Source organism: Xiphophorus couchianus, chromosome 8 (assembly GCF_001444195.1).
Source record: "Xiphophorus couchianus chromosome 8, X_couchianus-1.0, whole genome shotgun sequence".
Lineage (NCBI taxonomy): Eukaryota > Metazoa > Chordata > Actinopteri > Cyprinodontiformes > Poeciliidae > Xiphophorus > Xiphophorus couchianus.
Window position 1 is genome coordinate 10378843 of NC_040235.1, and position 21245 is coordinate 10400087.

At 37.0% G+C, this 21245-nt stretch overlaps 1 protein-coding gene across 1 annotated transcript in view; it reads left to right on the forward strand.

Moving 5' to 3' along the window:
* Positions 1–4207: 4207 nt before the first annotated feature.
* Positions 4208–21245, forward strand: part of LOC114149180 (transmembrane protein 132D) — a 28686-nt gene continuing 11648 nt past the window's right edge. The window contains exons 1-4 of the mRNA XM_028024825.1: positions 4208–4529; positions 6567–7473; positions 13339–13485; positions 17240–17411. Coding sequence (XP_027880626.1) covers positions 4466–4529; positions 6567–7473; positions 13339–13485; positions 17240–17411 — 1290 coding nt within the window. The 5' untranslated portion in view covers positions 4208–4465. The remainder of the gene's footprint in view (positions 4530–6566; positions 7474–13338; positions 13486–17239; positions 17412–21245) is intronic.

Below are 21245 nucleotides of genomic sequence, written 5' to 3' on the forward strand. Positions count from 1 at the left end.
ATTGCTATCTGAATTTTTCCGCACACCACTTCAGTGAGGGCATTTTGTAATAGTTAATGAAGGAATGAGCTAGGAAAATGTGACTTAATCATAATCAACTGCTAGCTAGCAACAAAGTGCTTCCTTGGTTTCTGTGGAAAATACATATGCCATTATGGCCTTGCAGCTAAAACAACATGTCTTCTAAGTTTCCTTTGATTCCATAAGCCCTTCTATATATATATATATATATATATATATATATATATACCAGTGACGTGCGGTGAGGTTCATAGCTGGTGAGGCACTGACGTCATCAGAATCAGATTTGCAAATAGATGCATAGATTGACAGCAGTTTACAGGTTATGTTTCACTTCTGCATCCTTACACATACAAACCTTTCAGCTCCGGCGTTGGTCTTCCTTTGGTTATTATCTCCTGCTTCGATTGAAAGTCCACTTGAGAAAACTTTTTTAGTGTTGTAATGTAGTCATCCATGTCGAAAGTCGGGATAAGCGAGAGGAAAAAAATCACTATCTCTATTATAATCTATCGCTGCACTTGACTTGCTTCCCGAATCGTTTAGCCTAGCTCGCTGTCACTTACTCGGCAGTTGAGGAGTGAACAAGACGAACGTCTGGGATCTTGAGCGCCCCCTGCCATGAGGCAAGAGAACTGCCTGCCTCACCTCGAACCTGTTCTCTGCCGTTTATAATCGCTCATTACACGAAACACGTTACACAAACACAGTTGGTGACAAAAAGCACTGTACATTATATACATAAGCTAAATTATTGGAAATAAGTTCACATATTAAATTTGTTTAAACCATTTTATTGACGCCGTACAGCAACAGGCTCTCTCCGCTTAGCAGCCAGCGCAGAGCCAGGGGTTGCGCAATCCAAGGTGAGGCAGAGCTCGCTGCTGCCTCACCGGCATCGCTTCCAAGCATTTGAATGGGAAAATAAGAAAATTCAGCGATTTTGAACAAATAAAAATCGAAATTGGTGAAGCTACATGAAAAATAAATATTTTTTAGTACAGACCACCGGATGAATATAACAATTTAAATTATTTTATGATTATATATTTTCTTTCTTTCCATGATGGCTGGTGAGGCACTGCCTCACCTGCCTCCCCTGACCGCACGTCACTGATATATACTGTATATACATATATATATGTATATATATATATATATTTTTTTTTTCTTTCTTTTAAGGCGCTGGACAAGTCTTTGTTTTTCCATCGCCTCCATCACTGATGCATTTCATAGCAGGTAGCAGGAGGCAAACTAACTTTTCAATCCAGTACCCTGAGGGAAGGCTGCTGGAGGGATCGAGGACACATTTTTTTCTCCCTTAGAGGTATCCCACAGGGGTCAAAACACTGATGTTCAGCCGTGATCCGAAAAGAGCATTCATTCATCATCATTGGAGGAGTGTGAACTGAGGAAGTTGGGCCACAGGTCTCGCCTTGGTGATTCATCTTTGGCTGAGACAGCTTAGAGTGGAAGGTGTTTGCAGACTTCGGCTGAAGTGTGTTAAAAGACTGGCCTTTCTCTGGTTTGCTATGGTGTTAAGTCTTATTATAAAGGTATGGCAACAGCTTTATGTTCAAAGACTAGACTCCAGCACTCCCCTGAGATCAGAGAATACTGAGGCAGTTTGCAATGATTTCCACTCAGAGAGCTTCTTAAATTCTTATGACTGCTATAGACCCGGGTACTTGTTCTGTAATTAATCAGTTCGCATGATACCCACCATTTGCATGCATCACCATGAGGAGGATGAAATGGAGCCCATCTTTCCTTGATGGATTGATGGAAATTAATTTATCGCCATCTAGCTGATGGGCAGTAATAAGAGGTATTAAGAAATTATTAAGATGGAATATTGCTGTAGTTCACAATCCATCACTGAGCTGGATTACTGTCAGTAAAGGTTAATACATTTACTAATCACATGATGACTTCAGTGGACAGAAAAGATACAAAGACCACAAATGACTCATGTGGATGTCAACCTTCAGGTAAAACATTCATGAGGTCAAATTTTCAGTGAACAGTAACATATGAGTGTAGCAATTGTTTGCTAGTTTAGTGTTTACCTTTATATTTGCTTTAGTTTCCTTTAAGAAAGCACATCTACCCTAATTTGAGTTTTACTGAGCTTCTTCTCTGTACATCTGCACTTCAGAGCCAGTGTGTTAGTGTATTCTTTCTTTCCTCTCACCCTAAGTCGACCACACTACTTGGCTGCTCATGCTATAGCTGGATGTGCAAAAGTTTTCTTTCTTAAGTGGAATTGCTCCTCTCCACCTTCTCCATGCGCTTGCTCAAGATGAGTCATTATAGCAAAGTACATGAGTGCATACAATCGCAGTTAAGGGTTGTATGTATTTTTTATTAGACAAAACAGTAGGAATGTGTTTGTTGGATTTTCTATGCTGGTTTTCCAACTGCACCTTGTGCTACAATGAATTTTCCTCAGATTTTCCTCAAAGTGTCCAGCTAAGATGAATCTGTTCTTATCTTCTTTGCTTTTTGAAATAGTCTAGTAATAAACTTGTGGTTGGCACCCTGCTTTTCATTTTGTATTAGGTGTCGTTAGCTCTGATATGGATAAGATCAAGTTTGTACGGTACCTAAAAGAAAGTGTTCTTTTCCCTGCCACATAAGTTATTTATTAGTATGAAATACAGTATGCAAACTAAATGTACAGGGAGTTTATTCACTTATATGTAGTAGTTTATTATTTCAATCTATCCAATGAAAGTTTTCCTGGCATTAAGTAATGCGCTCTCAAACCTTTTCCAGTAATATGCTGCTATTTAAAACCATAACTTGGCAGAGCCACTATGAATAAATTACTGCAAATTTACAATGTGAATTTCTGTCGTGTATTTCCCAAATCTCTAACTGGGTTTTGGCTTCCACCAGTAGTCATTCAGGTAATTTATTAATCAGTTCTAACTGCTCCATGAGTCACAGCTTTCTATTTAATTTCATAAATATTTACAGGATTCGGGTTCTCAACTTGTGTTATTCCAAATAAAATGACCTCCAAAACCTTCTCAGTCACCTGGCAACAGCTTTACATTCACTCCTGCAGCCAAACAGAGCACTTCTGACCACCGTTCTATCATGTCTAATAGCACCGGCAGCAGGTTGCATGTCTGGAACAACAACTGAGATCTGGAGATATTCCCAGACTCAGTTGTCAGTGGCCTCTGCCACCATCAGTTTTAATTGTAACTTCAAGCCAAAAAGCATGAACAAACTACTCAAATTAAAACTCAATGGCTTCAAAATGCAGTCCATGTATTGCCTTGGCATTGCAGGTGCCATTTGTGCAGTAAAATCCTGCCTTAGCTCCTGACTGTGAGTTTCTCAAAATTTTACAAGCATTTAGAGATCACCTAATGTCTTCCTTAAGTGACACATTTATTCTAATTAGCCTCTCCAGTCAAGTAAGAAAGTGTTTACTCACCTTGTATATGTATATCCTTAATGACAACACCTCGGCACTCTCGCCACCTTGTAATGATACAGGCACAGGGTGCATGAGGTGTAATTGGCACATAATGCAAGTAGTTTGTTCAGACAACAGGTGCTTATTGGAGGGATAGTGGAGAGTGGAAAGGCTAGAAAAAGTCATACCAGGCTTATTAAGCAAGACACTTCTTAGAGTGATACAAAGCTCAGATCAATGTGTAGAAGAAGAGTGACTGGTTTCCACTCTATCATACCGAGACTGCCCGTAGAATCAACTGTGTGGACACATAAGATGACAGACAGATGGATAGACAAAATCATGAAATATATATAGAATAGGAATCAAAATGACTCTCCAGTTTTCCACATTCTAGGACTGTGCGGATGGAAAATCTGGAGCCTTTACCAGTCACTTTAGGGCAAGTTTGTGAACGGAAATTTGGTAAGAGAGAGAGTGAAAAACTTTGCTGCTGTAATTTTAGACATATTCAAATAATAAAACAAAACTAGGGAATTTGGGTTAATGTTTATTTGTTAAATCCACTGCCATTGAGGAAACCACTCATCCTTCGACCTTGTGCGCGTTTCATTTGTTCCTCCCCCCTCACCCCTCCAACACTCCCTCTCATATACCGGCAGATTATACCCACGTGGGTGTGCTTAATCTGACTGACTGTTTACTGATTTTCTATCATGGAAAGTCGTATCTGATGCTGCCCTGTGGTATCAGTCATCAGCCTCACTCCCAAAGGAAGAGCAAGAAACGGGACGCAGCATTTAAAACTGATCCGCTTGTGTCTGGGAGAAGATTTAGGTGGATGTGAAAGTGTAACAATTTTTATTTCTCCTTGTTTCATCCTTTGCAATCAGAGCGAGTGACTGAACTGGACACCAGATGATGTTATGACTTCCATCCTGCACTTTCTTTTAAGCGTGTGCACACTGGAGCTCAGAGCAGAGAGTAACAAGAACTTGCCATTTTTTTAAAATGATGTTCAACTTTTCCCTCAGGTCACTTTTTCCACTTGTGGGAATTCTTACAGCTATTAAAGGTGAGACCTTTATGAGATAAAACATAGCATTATTTTGTGTCTACTTGTTTTAACAGATGTCCCTATGTTGAAGACAACCTGAGATGAAAACATTTACTTAATGTAAAAATGGGTTGAAAGTGAAGTTTTAGTGAAATGCTTAATAAATAAAATATACTATTGTACATGCAAAGCAGTGTTATTGAAAGTGTTTGTCTCCTAAATGAGAACACTCAAACACAATGGAACATGTATTACATAGATTTTAGACTTTTTTTGATAACCACTCAAAGCATTTTTGCTGAAAATCCCAGATCTGTGTCCTTATTTTATTGATTTATGCAGCTGTCAGGTTATGAATTCCTACTTTGCGTGGGTTTGTGGTTACAACCCATGGCCTCATCCCATTTTGTTATCCCTCTGTCTAAATGAAAGTGACAGCAGGCTCTCCAGTGTGCATCAGGAGGCTTCATCTGTGGGATTAAAGAGGCCTGGAGCTGAGGTTGCACAGCTGTTTCTCTGCTTGTTTAAAGATAACCTGCATCAATAGCTGTGAGGAAGCAGCAAGCTGGCGATCGCCATGTTCTAATGCTGATATATCTTGTGAAAAGACTAATATTTGATTATTGTTATGCATGAGATGTGTGTGCAATGTGTTCCCAGTGTGTGTTTAAGTAATAAGGAGCAATTTGTGCATTGAACTCACTAACATTTAATGTAAATCACTCCATGCATTCCAACTAAAGCTCAGTAAGTTATCAGATCAATAAATGGTGCGTCTATTGATTAGTAGTACTGTTTGTTTTCACTATCATCATCTAGAGTTACAAATCAAAAGCTAAAACGAATGCTTTAAACTGTATCCATCTTTGCTTGCTTCATTCTGTCAGTCTGGACTTTAACTACTGTGTAAGGATGTAATAAAGCATGAGTTATATATTGAAACAGCTGGGTTTACAAGCCTGTAAACTCAGACACAACTCTCATGCTTTTTGGGGTGGAATAATGAGGGACCAGGCGACATTTTTATTAAACTAGACAGCACAAACATCTGGCGACAAAGAGTAGTTCTCAAATGTTTAATACAGCATTTGTTAAACTTTTTCTTTAAACACATTTCCTTTTTGATGTCCCAGTTGGTCTTATTAATGCAAGTTAATGACAACACAAAAAATGAAAAATTGGTTAAATTCATCTTCTAAAGAGCCAAATCAATTTATGGATTAAAAAGCTAATATTGCAGTTAGTTGTTTTTAGAAACAGTAATAGTGAACAATTCTGGGAGAGGACTGATAAAAGCCCACAATTTGGAAATCAAAACCTATTGCAAAGTAAATCTATGCACTGATAAATAGATTTGGTTTAATTTGATCTATCAGCAAATAGATATGTTTTATCCTTCAGTCTGATCTGTAAATACACTTGGTAATAATATTTTTTCACTATTTAATTTGTCTGGAAAATACTGTATTTACTTTCAAACACACCGTAAAAGCCAGAAAATGTACAATGTGTAAAATCTCTTGGGGAAAGAGATTTTGTTCATTTGTTTTTATTGTTGTAAAGTTTCTGGAATTTTCTTGCCAATCTCTTTTTTTTCAGGTATTGTAGGGAAGGATACTAAATTAGAAAACTGTTTACCAATCTTTGCCACTGTTGTTTGCTCGTGTTTTTTGATTTTTGTTTTTCATTTGAGAAACCATTGCTTTAAGTATTTCAAACATATTTCAGTTACTTTCCAACTCAAACCCTTTTGAGGCTTGCCTCCCCACACACAATTATTGGATAATCAATTACTAGCTAAAAATCTTTTGTTGTGAAATAATTTTAAGAAATTCTCCATCCATGAGCCATCAGTGCTCAGTGATGAGCCAGAAAGTATGATTCAGGCCATGATACTTTCTCAACACATTTTATAACTGAAATTATTTGAAAAAAAACTTTTGTCACAGACTAAACTTGCGACTGAAATCCATTAACACCTTCACAAAATAATAGCGTAAACTGTGATTTTTCCGATCCTTGTCTAATTAATCCATGTAAATTTTTCCTTTTCAGCTGCAGGAAGTCAAAAAGCTGAAGATGCTCGAGTACTCCCCAATCCTTCACCTATTTACCCGTCCATCAAATTTCAAATCTTCAATGCAGACCATGTGTTTCTCGGACAAGGCACAGGGACCCCAAGCAACTCAAGTCTCAAAGTTCAGGCTCAGACTTTTTTCATAAGCAGTCTGGGTGCTGGGTTCCTCCAGCCAGCTATCAAGGCTTCTTTTGGCCCCCTAGCTGTAGATGCCACCATTCCTCCTGATCTGCTCCTTAGCGGACGAAAAATCCTTGCAGTTCTTTTGGTCCGTCAGGTTCGATCCTCCCACCCATTTGTCAAGATTCTTTTCCACATGCCCACAGAAAGCAATATCACTTTCAGGCAAGAAATGATGGACTCTTATGGAGATAAGGAGGCTAAGGCCAAGGATGACGCTCACTGTGTCACAGCCTATGCCTTCTGGGAGACGAAGGAAGTCAGAGGAGCTTGTCTGGTTTCTCCAGGTGGATTCTGTGTGGCTCAGCTTAAGCCAGAACCATTTTGGTTCAGCTCAGGAAGCAGATCTGGAAGCTCGAGTCGGGAAGCAGAAAAAACTGAAGCAATGAAAGGTCTTCGGGGAAATCTTGTGGAGATCTACTTCCAGAGCAGAAGGGACCAGACTGGCCAGTGTGCTCCACAAGACAGCCTGCAACGAGTGGGAGTGGGAAGAGGGAGAGACTCTGGGGGAACCGGAACGCCTCTGCGAAGGATCGGAAGTGTCTCTCTTATCAAAACTCAATCAGGCAACCCTACTTTCCTTAGGCTCAGGCTGGGAGGTGCTGTGATGATCCAAACGTCTTCCAAACCCTTAAAGAATGAGGATGTGGGAACTTTTTACATCTTCCTGGCTAGTACATCTACACTGGAAAATTTTACTTTGAGGTGAGAGACTGTCTGTGGTGTTCCTTTGTTGAGATGCTTTTTATGAATCATACTGATATTTGCCCAACTGGAGAGCTATTACGTTTAACATGGAACAAGGGTCTGCAACTCCAGACCAGTTCTGCTCCAACACACCTGAATCAAAAGGCTGAGTTATTTGCTTGGCAAGCCAGTGAGTTTTGCAAAGGCCTTGTCATAAATCATTCATTTCAGTCAGGTGTGTAGGAGCAGGTATGCATCCAAAATTTGCAGGACAATGACACTCAATAATTAGAGCTGCATACCCTCGGCATAAATGGACTGAACTTATATGCAGCTCAAATCATTTTATACTAAAGTTACATTCACCAATTTGCACTCACACATACACACACATTTATACACTGATACACAGACAGGCAATATGGGGTTAAGTGCCTTGCTCAGGGGCACATACTGGCAAATCAAACCTACAACCTTCCGATCACAAGACAACTACTTTACACACAGAGCCACAGTTGCTCTGTGAGTGTCTGACAATTAGAGGTTGTGGTAAAGCATTGGACTTTCCAAGTTCTAACATCAAAGTTAGAACTTTACACATGACTTTGGGCTGTACAATATCAGAAAAAAACACATCAATAATACTGTTGAGTGTCTCGATATTATCATTTGTGTTTAAGAAGCATTTCTTGATGATTGCCTGCCCCTTCTCTACTCACTCATCCTCTGAATTGTAGCTTGTTTTTAACTGGTTTTCATACTCTAATTTTATGGGCCAGGTGGAATGGAGAGTTGTTGACAGTATCTTGGAGAAGCTGACATTATATGGGGTTGAAATTTAACATGACTATTTGTCCCTTTGGACAAATTTGGACCTTAGTGTGTTTATCCACAGTGCTAGTGGGTAGGATAAGCCCTCATAGTACATAAGGTGCTAAATGTGAGTTATTGGGACAGAACCTTTCTCTGTGCTATTTATAGTAAAGATCAAAGTTATATTTGACTTCTTTATTAAATGAATGCCAGTATTGATTGTGCTGGTAATTTTGAAAAAGTCTCCATAGATGATCCATTTGTTTACTGTCTTAATCAAAGTTAAACAAATGTGTTAGATATATTTTCTTACTACTTGCACAATTTTAAATATTGCTGTGGTCATTTTGGTTCAAAATATCAACACAAGTGCCCTTGATTAAAGTAAAGCTCTAAGGTCAAGTCGCAGACTCTTGAAGAAAAGCCTTTATGTAGTGCTTAACAAGCAAATTTGATGTGCAGACTGCAACATTCTGTCATTGATAGTAGATAATTAAATGGGACATATATTTACTTTTTATTTGAAGGTACATAAATTACATAGTCACAGTTAAGAGCTTTGATGAGGCCAAATAAGCAATGATCTGGCCTTTTAAAGGCTATTCACAAGTGGTTAGAATTAAGTATCATTGATGAAAATCATAATAATCACTGTTCTGTAAATCCAGCCATACTGAGACAAGAGCTTAGAGGGAATTACATGGAAATTTATTGTTTATGAAATACATGAAATAGAAGAAACCAAGCAAGTGTAAGGGGGATGTATAGTACATTCGAGCATATTCATGAGGGATAAGCTCCATGCATTTAAACGATTACTTAAGGCACTTAAATACTTATGAAGCCCACCATCAAGGCCATGCAGTAATATGCATGAATGCCAGAGTGACTTGTGTTGTCTGCCAGTTACTGGCTGCATAAATTGTCTGACATATCCTTGCTTCTGCACCGTCACACTTAGTGGGGGAGTTATGAAGATCACTCTTCCATAAACAGCGAAATAATTGGCAAATGATTCACTGGTTTTCATATCTCAACATCCCACAAACATTTCAACAAGGTTTTGTGGTTATTTGACTTCATAAATAATGCATCTGTTTAATGGAGCAGCAAAACAAATAACTAATCTTCCTAACTCCTCTGGGTAGAATTGAGCTTCATATAAAAGCAGCCCTGTCACTGAGGAAAAACACACAGTTCAGTCTGTTTCCAATCTTTTTCTGAGCTTTTTTTCTAAGTTGTAAATCACCAGGCAGGTTGGGCTACCATCCTGTTCATCAAAATGCAAAAGATGAATAAAATGGTCTATCCAGTTTCATAAACATTTGAATGGCAAATAAATTCTAAAAAAACCTCAATAATTTTGCATTAATTCCATTAATCAGCTTTAAATACACCTGCAACAATAGATATTAAAATATATGCAGGTATGGAGAGCATGCTGCTGGTTGTTTGCATATTTGACAGTTAGGCTTTAATGAGTTTTTTTTTAGGTTGACAAATCTTTCAAAACTATAGGAAGAAATATAAAAATGAGGAGGAGTTATTGTTCCATCTTCTCCACGGCAGCATGATGGAACAGTGTGAAATTATATCTTTGGTTTCTATCTAAGTTTTAACTGCTCTGCTTTGTTGGTACTTCTTTTCAAATAAGCAACTTGTCTTAGTATTTGTAGAAGCAAGAAGTTTGAAGATATGACTCACTGAATTGACTTTTCCCATAAGTGTGCAAAGTTTTCCAGCATAATAAATCAGACCCAAAGCTATTTGGAATCTTATGAGGATAGCCATGGTTGTTTTGAAACCTAAATGTTCTACAGAATTTATTGCAATCATAAATTAAGTGTAAATCCTTAAGGTAAACATCACCTTATGCCATAATCACAGGCCAATATCAAAAGATATCATTTAACTTCTATTAAAAAAAAAAGCTTTATTTTTGCGTTACTGATGTGGTCAGAGATGTTAACACTTTCAGGATTTTCTTTTCCTATTTCTCTTCTCAAAGTTTTCTTTTTTGTCATCACACCGCCAAATTCATCTTGCTCTGCTCACTGTAAACTCATTGGAGAATAATTGTCTTTGTAAAACACTGTAATCACTGAGCAACACGTATTTGATTGAAATAAAATTAATCATGAAATCACAAACTTCAAAAAATAACATTTTTGAGCTACTTTCCATGCTGAACAATGTGTCTTATTGATTTTTATAGTTTTTTTCTCTGCTTCAACACAAGACATTTTTCGTTTTTTCAAATTTTTTATTTTTTTTTTTTACAAATTACAGTGCTTTAATTTGTGTTCTCATTTTGTCCACATTTTACAACTCTCCATGTTTTAAAGAGAAGTTGCAATGCCTTGAGCTTTGTGTTTTCCGTCTCTACTCTGCTTAATTGTTTTCTATGAAAACACAGTATTCTCCTGCAGAATCCAGGCACACAGAAAAAAATGTTAAGATCTCTGGGTCATAATCCAGAATTCACATGCATATAAGCTTTTCTACAGCTCATCTTGAATATTCTGCTCATGTGGGAAACAGATACATTCATCACACAAATGCAGACTGAGTGACGTAAATGCAGCTCTGTTTGCCTTTTTGAAAATAACTGAATGAGATTCTCTTACTGAGGAGTCAACATTTGCTGTTGCATTGGCTATTTGCAAGGTTGTTTTGTCGACTGAAATGCTGAAAATCCTCCAGTTAGGTCAGTAACTTCAGTCTGCGTTTCTGGCGCCCTGCCACATGCAGCATGCATTGGGACAAGACGAGCCTGCTGAGCTCTGCAACTAAGTCCGAGTGAAGGTTAGCTCTGAGGAGCTTGGCAGTGATTGATTCCTCCTACGAGAAATCCCTGCCTTACTTCACTCTTTGGGCCAAGATTGAGTCCACTCCAGCAGGGTTAGGCCAGATAAGCTGTGGCCCTGATTGAAAAGGAATGAAGAGGTTAACCCTTTAGAGTAAAGATGATCTGGGCTGCTTGCCAGGATTAACTGTGTACATTCATGAGTTAGATACACACACCACAATAAAACTGGACAAAACGTACATTTCCTGGTGATCGGCAACATGTGTAGTCCACAGTTTGAACAGCTAGATGACTTCAAACAAAAAGACATACATTTTTTCAAAGTAGAGTAAGGAGTTTCATAGTCTAGATTCTTTCTACTTCTCTCCTTTTTGGATATAGTGAATGACAGTGACAAAGAATAACAACCCAAACTAAGTTTCCCTGCAGAGAAGCTTATGTCAGAGTATTGGACAAGAAGCTCCAAGAGGTTCCCTGTATTGATTTACTTTGTCACCCCTTTCAGTATGACTCTGCAGAAATGGTTTGGCTTTACTGGGACGGGTGGTCATCAAGTGACTCTGTCACTGCCCTGTAAAAAACTGACAGGAAATCAAAGATACAAAAAGAAAAAAAACACACAAAAAGAAATATAAGAATATTTAACCAAGAAGCCTTTTCCTGGGATTTGTTATTTCAAAAAGTGTAGTATATTGAACTAAATTGTGATTTTTTTTTGTTTATATTAGTAGCTACATTTAATGTCAAATGTGAAGCTTCTTTTTCTGACCTCATTTAGTTTTTGCAAGGTATCTTAATATTATCTCAGTGGCACTGGCTATTATTTTATTTCATTTCTTTTGTTTTCTGTAACCAGTTTTGTTTTCATATTTTTGTAATTCCATTGTCCTGCTGCTTGTCATAGTCTAGAGATACTTCTGTTTCTTTAAGTATTATTACAGTACATCCTTCTTTCTCTGTCCTGCATTTGGGTCCTTCACTTACAGTCACCAAACTGTTATTCATATGGAGAATGTTGCAGATGCAGCATTTTGTCACATTAAGTGACAGAGTTCAGCTGGTGTGGGTTGAAAACTCTATGCTGCATTTTTTTTCAGTGTGAAATTTTTGTCATGAAGAGACTGGCCTCTGTTACAAACCTATGTTACTCCCACTCAGTAGTTAGACAGCTTTAAGTGAGGAACATTTGTATTACTTGTATCACTTTTTAGGCGTTTGACTCAAATAATTGCTTTTTGATCCTGTCCAGTGACGTAAGACTCCCCTTGATGCAGGAGATTAAGTGAGGAACAAAAAAAGCCCTGGTTGGATTTGTACGACTGTCTGGTCCAATTACATCGTCTCTAATTAGCTATCTATCTCCCCCATCAGAGATGTGTCTGAATAAGAGATCTGATTAACTGATTCCCAGTTTTCCCCAGGGCTGATGGGAATTAAATACCCCTGCTGGTTCTCAGTGGGCAGGCAGCTTGTGACACATTTGACTGTTTGTGACCTACCTTGTTAGACACAAACAGCCAAACTGAATAGAACTGCAGTCAAAACACGGCTACAATTGAAGTAAAATAAAAAATATTGTTCAAAGTTAATACATAGAGTACCAATTCTACTTTAAACAAATACACAGACATCAGATTCAAAACTGATAAAACTTTTCAAATGTTCTTCTCTTTGAGTTTTTACCCTCAAGGGTTGCCACAGTGAATCAACTGTCACTGTATCTGTGAGTCCTGTAACACCAACTAACATCATGTCCACTTTCACCATGCTCATAAATCTCATTTTTTAATTTCGTCTCAACTTTTCACACCCATAAAATCACTGTGACTCCTCTGAACATGTCCAAACTATCTCAATCTGGCCTCTCTGACTTTTTCTCCTAGACATCTAACATGAGTTGTCCCTCTGATGTTCTCATTATGATCACATCCATCCCAAAGAGTCGATGATTCAATGCAATCTGCTGGGTTTCCTCAAATAGAACTTTTAAAACTAATTTGAGTAACAAATTGAACTTTGAGCGCTGTTTGATAACTAGGATCATTTGGAATGTATGTATGACAGGATTTAAATGACTATTTTTGGGTGAAGTGCTTTGAGACGAAATGCGCTGAATTGAACTTTTATTAGTTTGCAGTCAGGGCCAGTCAAGCTAAAAGTTAGCTGATTCTACTCGGTTGATTTCTCAGTGGACCTGAGATGTATTGAGCCACAATATTATCATGGTTTAATAGAATGTATTTTAATACTTTTTCACACAGGGCTGCTGTAAAATCAGGCTTGTCCTTCAGTGCTGCTCGACCTAGTGACCCATTACTGTGGGATATCATTGTGGAGCCTGGGAGAGGAGCAACTCCCAACGCTGTTACTGTCGTCTGCCGCAGGAAGGCTCCCATCACCTCAAAACGGTCAGTCCATAGCTTATAAAATGTGCAATTTTGTGCAGTGTGTTAAATGTGTGTAAGTTCTCAACAACCCATTTTAAAAGGCTGCTCTTTCTAAGCAACAAAAATAGTCTGTTTTTCTACTTCTAATTAGGGTTTTGTTTGGCCTTGTTTTAATAAGATACCCATTTCCTCTACAACCATTTCAAAGGAAAAGCAAGAAATACCTGTGAAAGAAAAATCTTGTTCAATTTTACATTTGGTTTGCCAATGACTGTACCTTGAAAACTTGTTGTTTCCATAGATATTCTAGCAAAACAACATTTAGCTTGTTCAGTTATTCCCGTGCTATTGACAGCAAAAGGGATGTAATGTCGTATATGCAAGATATTTCTTTCTCCACTATGGTACAGCTTGAGGACAATGAAACAACTCAAACATTAATTTTGTTCTAGATATTCATCTTAAAGTTATCCAGGTTCTAAAATGCAAACAGTTTGGTATATTGAATAGCTACAGTGTTGGACCTATTAGCTCTGTTGTGCTATCGGATTCTATTTGGTAAGCATACTCTGGTACGATAATGCATGCCAGATTTATTGAGGTTTTAATTGGGACAATTTGGGTAAATTAAGGCTGGAAACACCCCATTTATTATCCTTTTTTGTTCATATTAAACACTGTATAATGATCTCAATTTGGACAATATTCAAACTTGTTACTGGGCCTTTGGCCAGTTTATTTCTTTTTTGACTTTTTAGTCATCTTAAAGCCAAACAATCCTGGCACTCTTACAAATGAGTTCTAAGAAATATTTTCAAGGCATGCAATTGCTGTGTAACCTGATCCAACAGGGTGTGAGTTTCATAAAGAAAAAAAAAAAATGGCACAATTATCCTCAACTTTTTAGTGAAGGAAGAAAAGAAATCCATCTATCTATTTTAAATTCTAGCTTTATTCTGGTTGCTGTTAGAAGTGTCAGGTAGCGTTTAGTCTTTGTAACCTTTAGAATGACATGAGTCAATTCTTGCATGAAACGCAATCATGCCTAAACTTTTGGTCAATTTAGTGCCACCACTTGACCTAACATGAGCAAACGTGCTTTACTGTGGTTAGGGGATCTAAAATCATTGCTGCTTCAAGCTTCATGTTTACCTAAAGCCTTTGACCCAAAAGTCACCGCTTAGTTTAAAATAACTGTCCCTCAGCAACCCACCAATATTCAAAGTTCATGACTGAAGATTTTATTTGATGTACTTTTCTTCCATTTGCTCCTTTGAAGTCATAATTATTGACATAGTCTGGCTAACAAGCCTTTTAAACTAAAGGTGATTTGTATTAATTGCTACTATAAGCCCTACTTTTAACTCTGCTGAATTCAGGAACATCTGGGGGGCTCAGGGCTAAATATCAAATCATCTACCTTGTGTCTGCATCTGGGCTACAGGGGATAATAAAATAATCCTGTCAGTGTCACTAATTGATGGTTATTTATTGGAGCGTGTAACAACATAACAACCAATGTCAGCAATGCATCTCTCGTGCGTAACAGCATGGCTTCCGATCCACCGATCCAATCTAGGAATGACCTTTTAATCCTCTATGCATTGATGTTATTCATCTGGTTGAAAATGTATTTTTACTTTGTATAATTTTTTTGTGTTCATACAAGAGATATTGAGCATAGAGTATCATTTAAAAAAAAAAAAAAAAGGTTATTGGATAATAAAAGATGAAAAGGGGATTTAAATCTGTGGAGGAAGGTAAAACATGGATTTACCTGAGATTTTAGAAACAAATAAAACCAAGCTGAATTGCAGCTCAAAGTTGAGTCAAAATAAAAGCAAAATTAATAAATGACATGGAGTGCTATTGTACTCTCTTTACTTTATTGAACATTTATTTTCTTCATCTTTCCTACTTCATCATTAGAGCCTAATGCTGATGGTGTATATCCACCACGCTCTCACTCACACAGGCGCTCACAACTACCCTCCATCCACCCGACCCACATTTCTGCAGTCATCCATAATCACGGCTACGTTATCCCGGCTTAAGTGCTTGCATGTTTTAGAAACACAGATTAGGACGCGAAGATATTCTAAGTTCTGTCCTTTGCTTCAACCAAAACTCACACAAATAAAAAACAGACAAGTAAGCACATAAATGGACACAAATATTTACAACCCATGAGCTTCGAGTTGATGATAGATGGATTACCAATAAATAAGAGCATTAAATGTCCCATGTTCTGTCTTTAGTTTTAGGTTTAGACTCGTTTTATGTCATCTTGCATATTTTCTATTAAATGTAACAGAAAAGGAAAACTAAAAGAGCCAAACTTGTTTTTAACATTTAAGACTTTTTACTGTGCTTGCAACAGCTACCAACTGCAGACATGGTTAAAAATGTTAAAACATGGATTATTTACTTTAATACTTTCATACTTACTTTACCATTATTTACATTATTAAGTAAGAAAATAATTTAAACCAAACATTGTTCTTTTCACAGTTGCCAGCTATTTTTATTTATTTATGACCTGTACAAAATTCATTTCTTGATGCTCCTGCATTTCCAAAAAATCTGACCTTTAATTTAGATTTAGTTATTTATGGAAGTATCTCAATTTTAGAAATAATTAGATTTTGATAAGAATGCTTTTTAACCAATTCAGTAGTGCCTCACTTAATAGCAGCTTTGATTTTAATACTCAGTAAAATTCCTTTTTTCTAGACACAAAGCTCTTTGCTCAGGCCATTTGTGGCATTTATAATAGTTTTTGAGTGCAGTTCAAGAATGGTACAATTGTACCCCGAGGGCATGGGCTGATGCAGATGGACACTTTTTCAAATGTTTTAAGGCCAGACTTTCTCTGACCAGTTAAAGTCATCTTAAAATAGAAAATGTTGGATTTATCACAAGGTATTTGTCTTTTATCAACCAAGCCTTGGCTTTCATTTTTAATTTAATATTATTTTGGACCATAAACATATCGTCACCTCGACTCTGAATCAGAATTGGGCATGCCAATTTATTATACTTGTCTCAAACCGGTTATTCAGTCAGGTTTCGAACAAAAGGTTGCACTTTTGGTCCATTTTATGTTAACATTTTATTGTAAATGTTGTTAATGTTCACACTTTCTTGAAATATAATAGCTTTTTTTTTTAACTTATAGCTATCACTGTAAAGTTCACCTATGCATATTGGATTTGGCTCATTTATGTATGCTTTCCAACGACACTGAGTTATTGTCTAGTTCCATGCAAAGTTTTGGTCCACTTCAAAGCGTCTCAGCTTCATTCACTTACTACTCTATTTTCCTTTTGATCTTTTCTTACTGGCATGTATGCCTACACACTCTCAAGCATCAAATAACATCAAACGCAATTTCCCTGACAGTCCTTTGACCAGGATTGTAGGATGAAGCTTCTGACAGCTCACCTTATCTTCCCTTCACGCTCTTACACCCTAGTCTCCATCTGTTTATTATAAACGAGCCCTCCTGTGTCTTTGCTTATGAGAAAGTTCAACAGGTTGTTTTCCCACAAAGTTAAGGATATCTCTTTGTTTCTCCCATTGTCATGATTTAAAGGGCTGTTGCTGTTTTTTATATTTAATTTCTTGATCTTTTCATGCTATTGTTTCAGAGTCTGGCTTTGAAACAAGACTGCATAATATCCTCTACTAAATGCACAAACGCAGAAGCATTAAAACTCAATCATGCTGTATCTAGTCATACATCTTTGTATTTGCCATTTCATGTCCGAAACAGGGGCCTTCTGGAGATTTTGCAGTTAGACTTTGTGCCAAAAGATGTCTCCAAGCAGATTGAGAGTCAGGCTATCTCTTGGCGTCTGGAGCTGCCAGGGAATGTCAAAGATGTTGGCTTAATGCGGATCTTCACCGCCCCACGAGACTTCATTGGACTGGCACCTCTGGTGATGGTGAGAGCTGCACTTGCATCATTCAGCGGAAAGCTTAAGTGCAATACTTTTACAGATGAATGTATCCACTAGACCAAAGATGGTAAAACTGAGAAAGCATACAAGGGGAAAACGCCTGATGCTTTAGATAAAAAGAAAACTCTTAAGAGAAGGGAATACAGTCTTAAAAGATTGGGAGCACACTCTGATTATGAGTATAGAGAGAAAAATGTACACTGAAGGCTTAAATTGAATGTCTGTGCTAAATAAATAAAACGGTATTATTTCACTTTACGCAATGATTTGAGGTTAGTGGCTAATTTATGGTTACCAATTTCATAGAGTTTTGACTAACTACAAAACAAGTTACAAGTTTTACCTCAACATCTCTAAATATTAAAGTTTTAGCTTTACCTGCCGTGAGTAATATTTTACCAACAAGCAAACCCTGTGTGTGTTCTTCAGAGAAACAACCTTTACAATCCAAATCATTGAATTATTTAATTAGGATTATGGGTGGATTACAAAAATGTATTTTAATTGTCTTTTGTCAAAACTTCAACAAGGCTAGTATGAAATGAACAGATCAGGTCAATAGAAAGCAGCCTTTGACTGGTATCTCCTTACAAAAAGAAAACAAAAAACAAACATGTACAAAATTGCAAATCCACATACCTCCTAAAAATAGATATGAAGTTTGTTGTTATTGAGAATAAATAATTCTGTGTCTTCCTTCTATCTCTGTTAGCTAGTTGCTAAGCTAAAGCTAAAAGAAATGACATGTTAGGAAACGCCCTCAAAGCTAAGATTACAGGATACTAGGAGCTGGTAATGCCCTCTTTGGGGCGTACCTTAAAGAGAGGCTAACAAAGGAGATCACAACCTCTTCTGGGATGCCGTTTTGTCTGTTACCTCTTAAAGGTGGCAGGTCATAATGAACCAGCTGTATTTTGGTATTAATAAATTGAATTTATGATTTCAACTCACTGACTCTTCTGTAACATCATACATCAAGAACTCAGCATGGAGAACGGATAATTCTCCACAATGTGCATCTCTTTGTATATAAAACTTGCATTTTTTATTGTTAAGTGAAAGAACCATGTATATTTTAGAACAAAAAAAGACATTACTTTTACAGAAAGAGATTGAATCGACTTTAATTGGCTGCTCTCCTCTCCTTGTCTTTTAATATCCACTGTGGAGAGCCTAAAAGGCCACTCATTTGCTCCTGAGCTCCCAGTTCCAGACCCAGCATTAGAGAGTTAGGACCTTAATGCCGATAACTATATGTGTTTAGTTATGGGCATTTAAAGCAAAGTTAGCTGTGACTCCAACTGAAACTCCAAGTGTTTTTCTGCTTGTCTTTAAGAACTATATTCTTGTCTAGCTTATTAGAAAGAAAACAAATCCCCAAATATTACAAGGTGGACTCATGTTTGTCCTTGAGAGAAGTCTATTCAACTGGTGCAACAGTCAAAATAAATCAAACATCCATCTGTGTAGAAATCCATTTAATCTCAGTAAACTAAGGGATTCACATACAGAAAATATAACTTTTTCTTTTCTGTAACATTGAACAAGACTCAAAGAGAAACAAATGGTATAGTCATCTTTGGGATTTAGCTGTCACAGCAACTGCTGGAAGGCTTATTTGGTGTTTTTGTCCTTAGGTTCTGCTAAAGTACTTCCGTGTCTTATAGTTGCTAGGCCATGTTTTTGAAACCCTGAACGTGTCGTTAGACATTTACCCTTTATCTGTTACAAGAGCACCAATCTCACTTACCTGTACAGTAGTAATTTTTGCCTCATCCCTTTTACTAGCTGTGAAAGGGAATATAATGTAAAAAAATAATAATTTAAGTAAAATAAAATTATTATTTTACTAATAATTAACACTGAAATTCCAAACTATTCCACCAAATTTAAATCAAATGCTATTGTAGGGAATTAAAAGTGAATTGGCCATCAGAAACTTGAACTGCAGAATTACTGCTGAACTTGCAGAAAACAGCATTTGAGTTTCTCCCAGCATGTTACTGGCATCCCCACAGAGTCCAGCGATTACTTTCTGATTTTTTGCACTCCCCCATCCCCTGGCTTATGTTTGAGTCAGTGTCGTTGTTCTGAACTAGAACATGTCCTTTTGGAATTGCGGTCAGCAGCTGTCAAGCCGGCAGGGTTCAAAATGTGACACTGCCCATGAAACATCTGCTGAGCACTACTTTCATACCAGGGAGGAGGTGTAATAAAATAAAACAGCTTCTGATCACCCAAACAATGATATAATTCTTTCAATTACATTTTCAAAAATCTGAGAAATAAAGTTGGAAGTTAAAATGTGGCTTAGACATTTCAAGACAATTTACAGATAATATGAGCTTCTGAATTATACATTGGATGAGTAGAAACAAGAGTGTGTTTACTATAGATGGTAAAGGGACACCATTTTACAGATAATAGTTTTCAAATGTACTCTCTAATAAAATAACTTGTAAGTTAAAAAACAGCATTAGAGTTGAAGTGAAACCAAATATCTGATATATGAAATCTAATATATTTTCAATTCAGTCAGTTTTCCTTGTAATATTTGAATCCATACCATTGTAAACAATGTTATATAGCACTTATACACCTGCTCTTTTTATATATGCCGGGAGGGAAAGCATTAAAAAATTGTTGTGGATCTTGCTAACACCGCCTCCTGCCTTTTATACCCGCTAAAATAGGACAAAACCTGGAGCATCTCATGTTGATTTTCAGAGCAGAGCGTATCATATTAAGACTCCTGTCAACTAGCCTGCCCAGAAAGACAAACGAAGAACAAAATAAGATAGCTAATAAAGAAGCTTAGAGAAATATTCAGAAATATAAAATTACATTCGCTCACTAATTAGCATTTTAATTAGTTTTCATATCTTACTTTATAAAAAGGGCAAAAGAGGCTAATGGCAATTATTACTAATATCCAGTTTGGGAGATTTTGGGGTCTTTTGCTATTCTTGAATGTCTTTTTTCTAATAAGTAGAAAGTAAACATTAAGAAATGAACAAAGTCAAAAGGTTATCAAGTGATTTTTTTGTCATTTTCTTTGAGTCTAATTAGTCTTTGATTAATATAATTGTTTCAGTGTACATTTTTTTCTTTACTTTATGATTCTTCCACACATTAGGCAGTTTTACCGCTGCTTAACTACAGAGGCTTTGAAATGTACAAACTATTTTTGTTAAGACGTTCGTCCTGTGAGTACCTGACAGCCTGTAAGAAGTGTACCCTGCCTCTGCCTGTTGTAAGAAAGCTGAAATTGTCTCAGACCCCCTGAGCAGAGTAAAGCAGATGGAAATGATGATTTATTTTTCATATTGTGGAAGGCAGTTTTTGTGGGATATGAAATCCCCCATTGACATGTTCTTGATTTAGGTTCTGCCTACAGGAGGAATTTGCTTGTAAAATAACAGCGATCTATTCTTCACCTTAGGCTTAATTTACAAAGACAGGCACGGATTCTCTCTCTCTGCCTTATACCCACATGACACATCAAACCTCTGTAACAATCTATCACAACCCAACTTTAGCATGAACAAATATGAAATATGGGTTATTAAATCAAACAAATGTAACTTCTAAAAGTGCATAGTGAAAACATTGTTGATGCATTGTTCAACGCAGTAATTATTTTCTTCAGAAAGAAATTTGTCATTTCAAATTTATATAAAAATTACATAAATCAAAATAGGGGGTTCTTTTGTAAAGATATTTACAGCACAGTAAGTTGGAAGATCCAACCACTCTTGAGAGACGAATAGTACTTGCCACTTTCACTTGTCTAAGATACAGAGATTCAACATTAGCAAT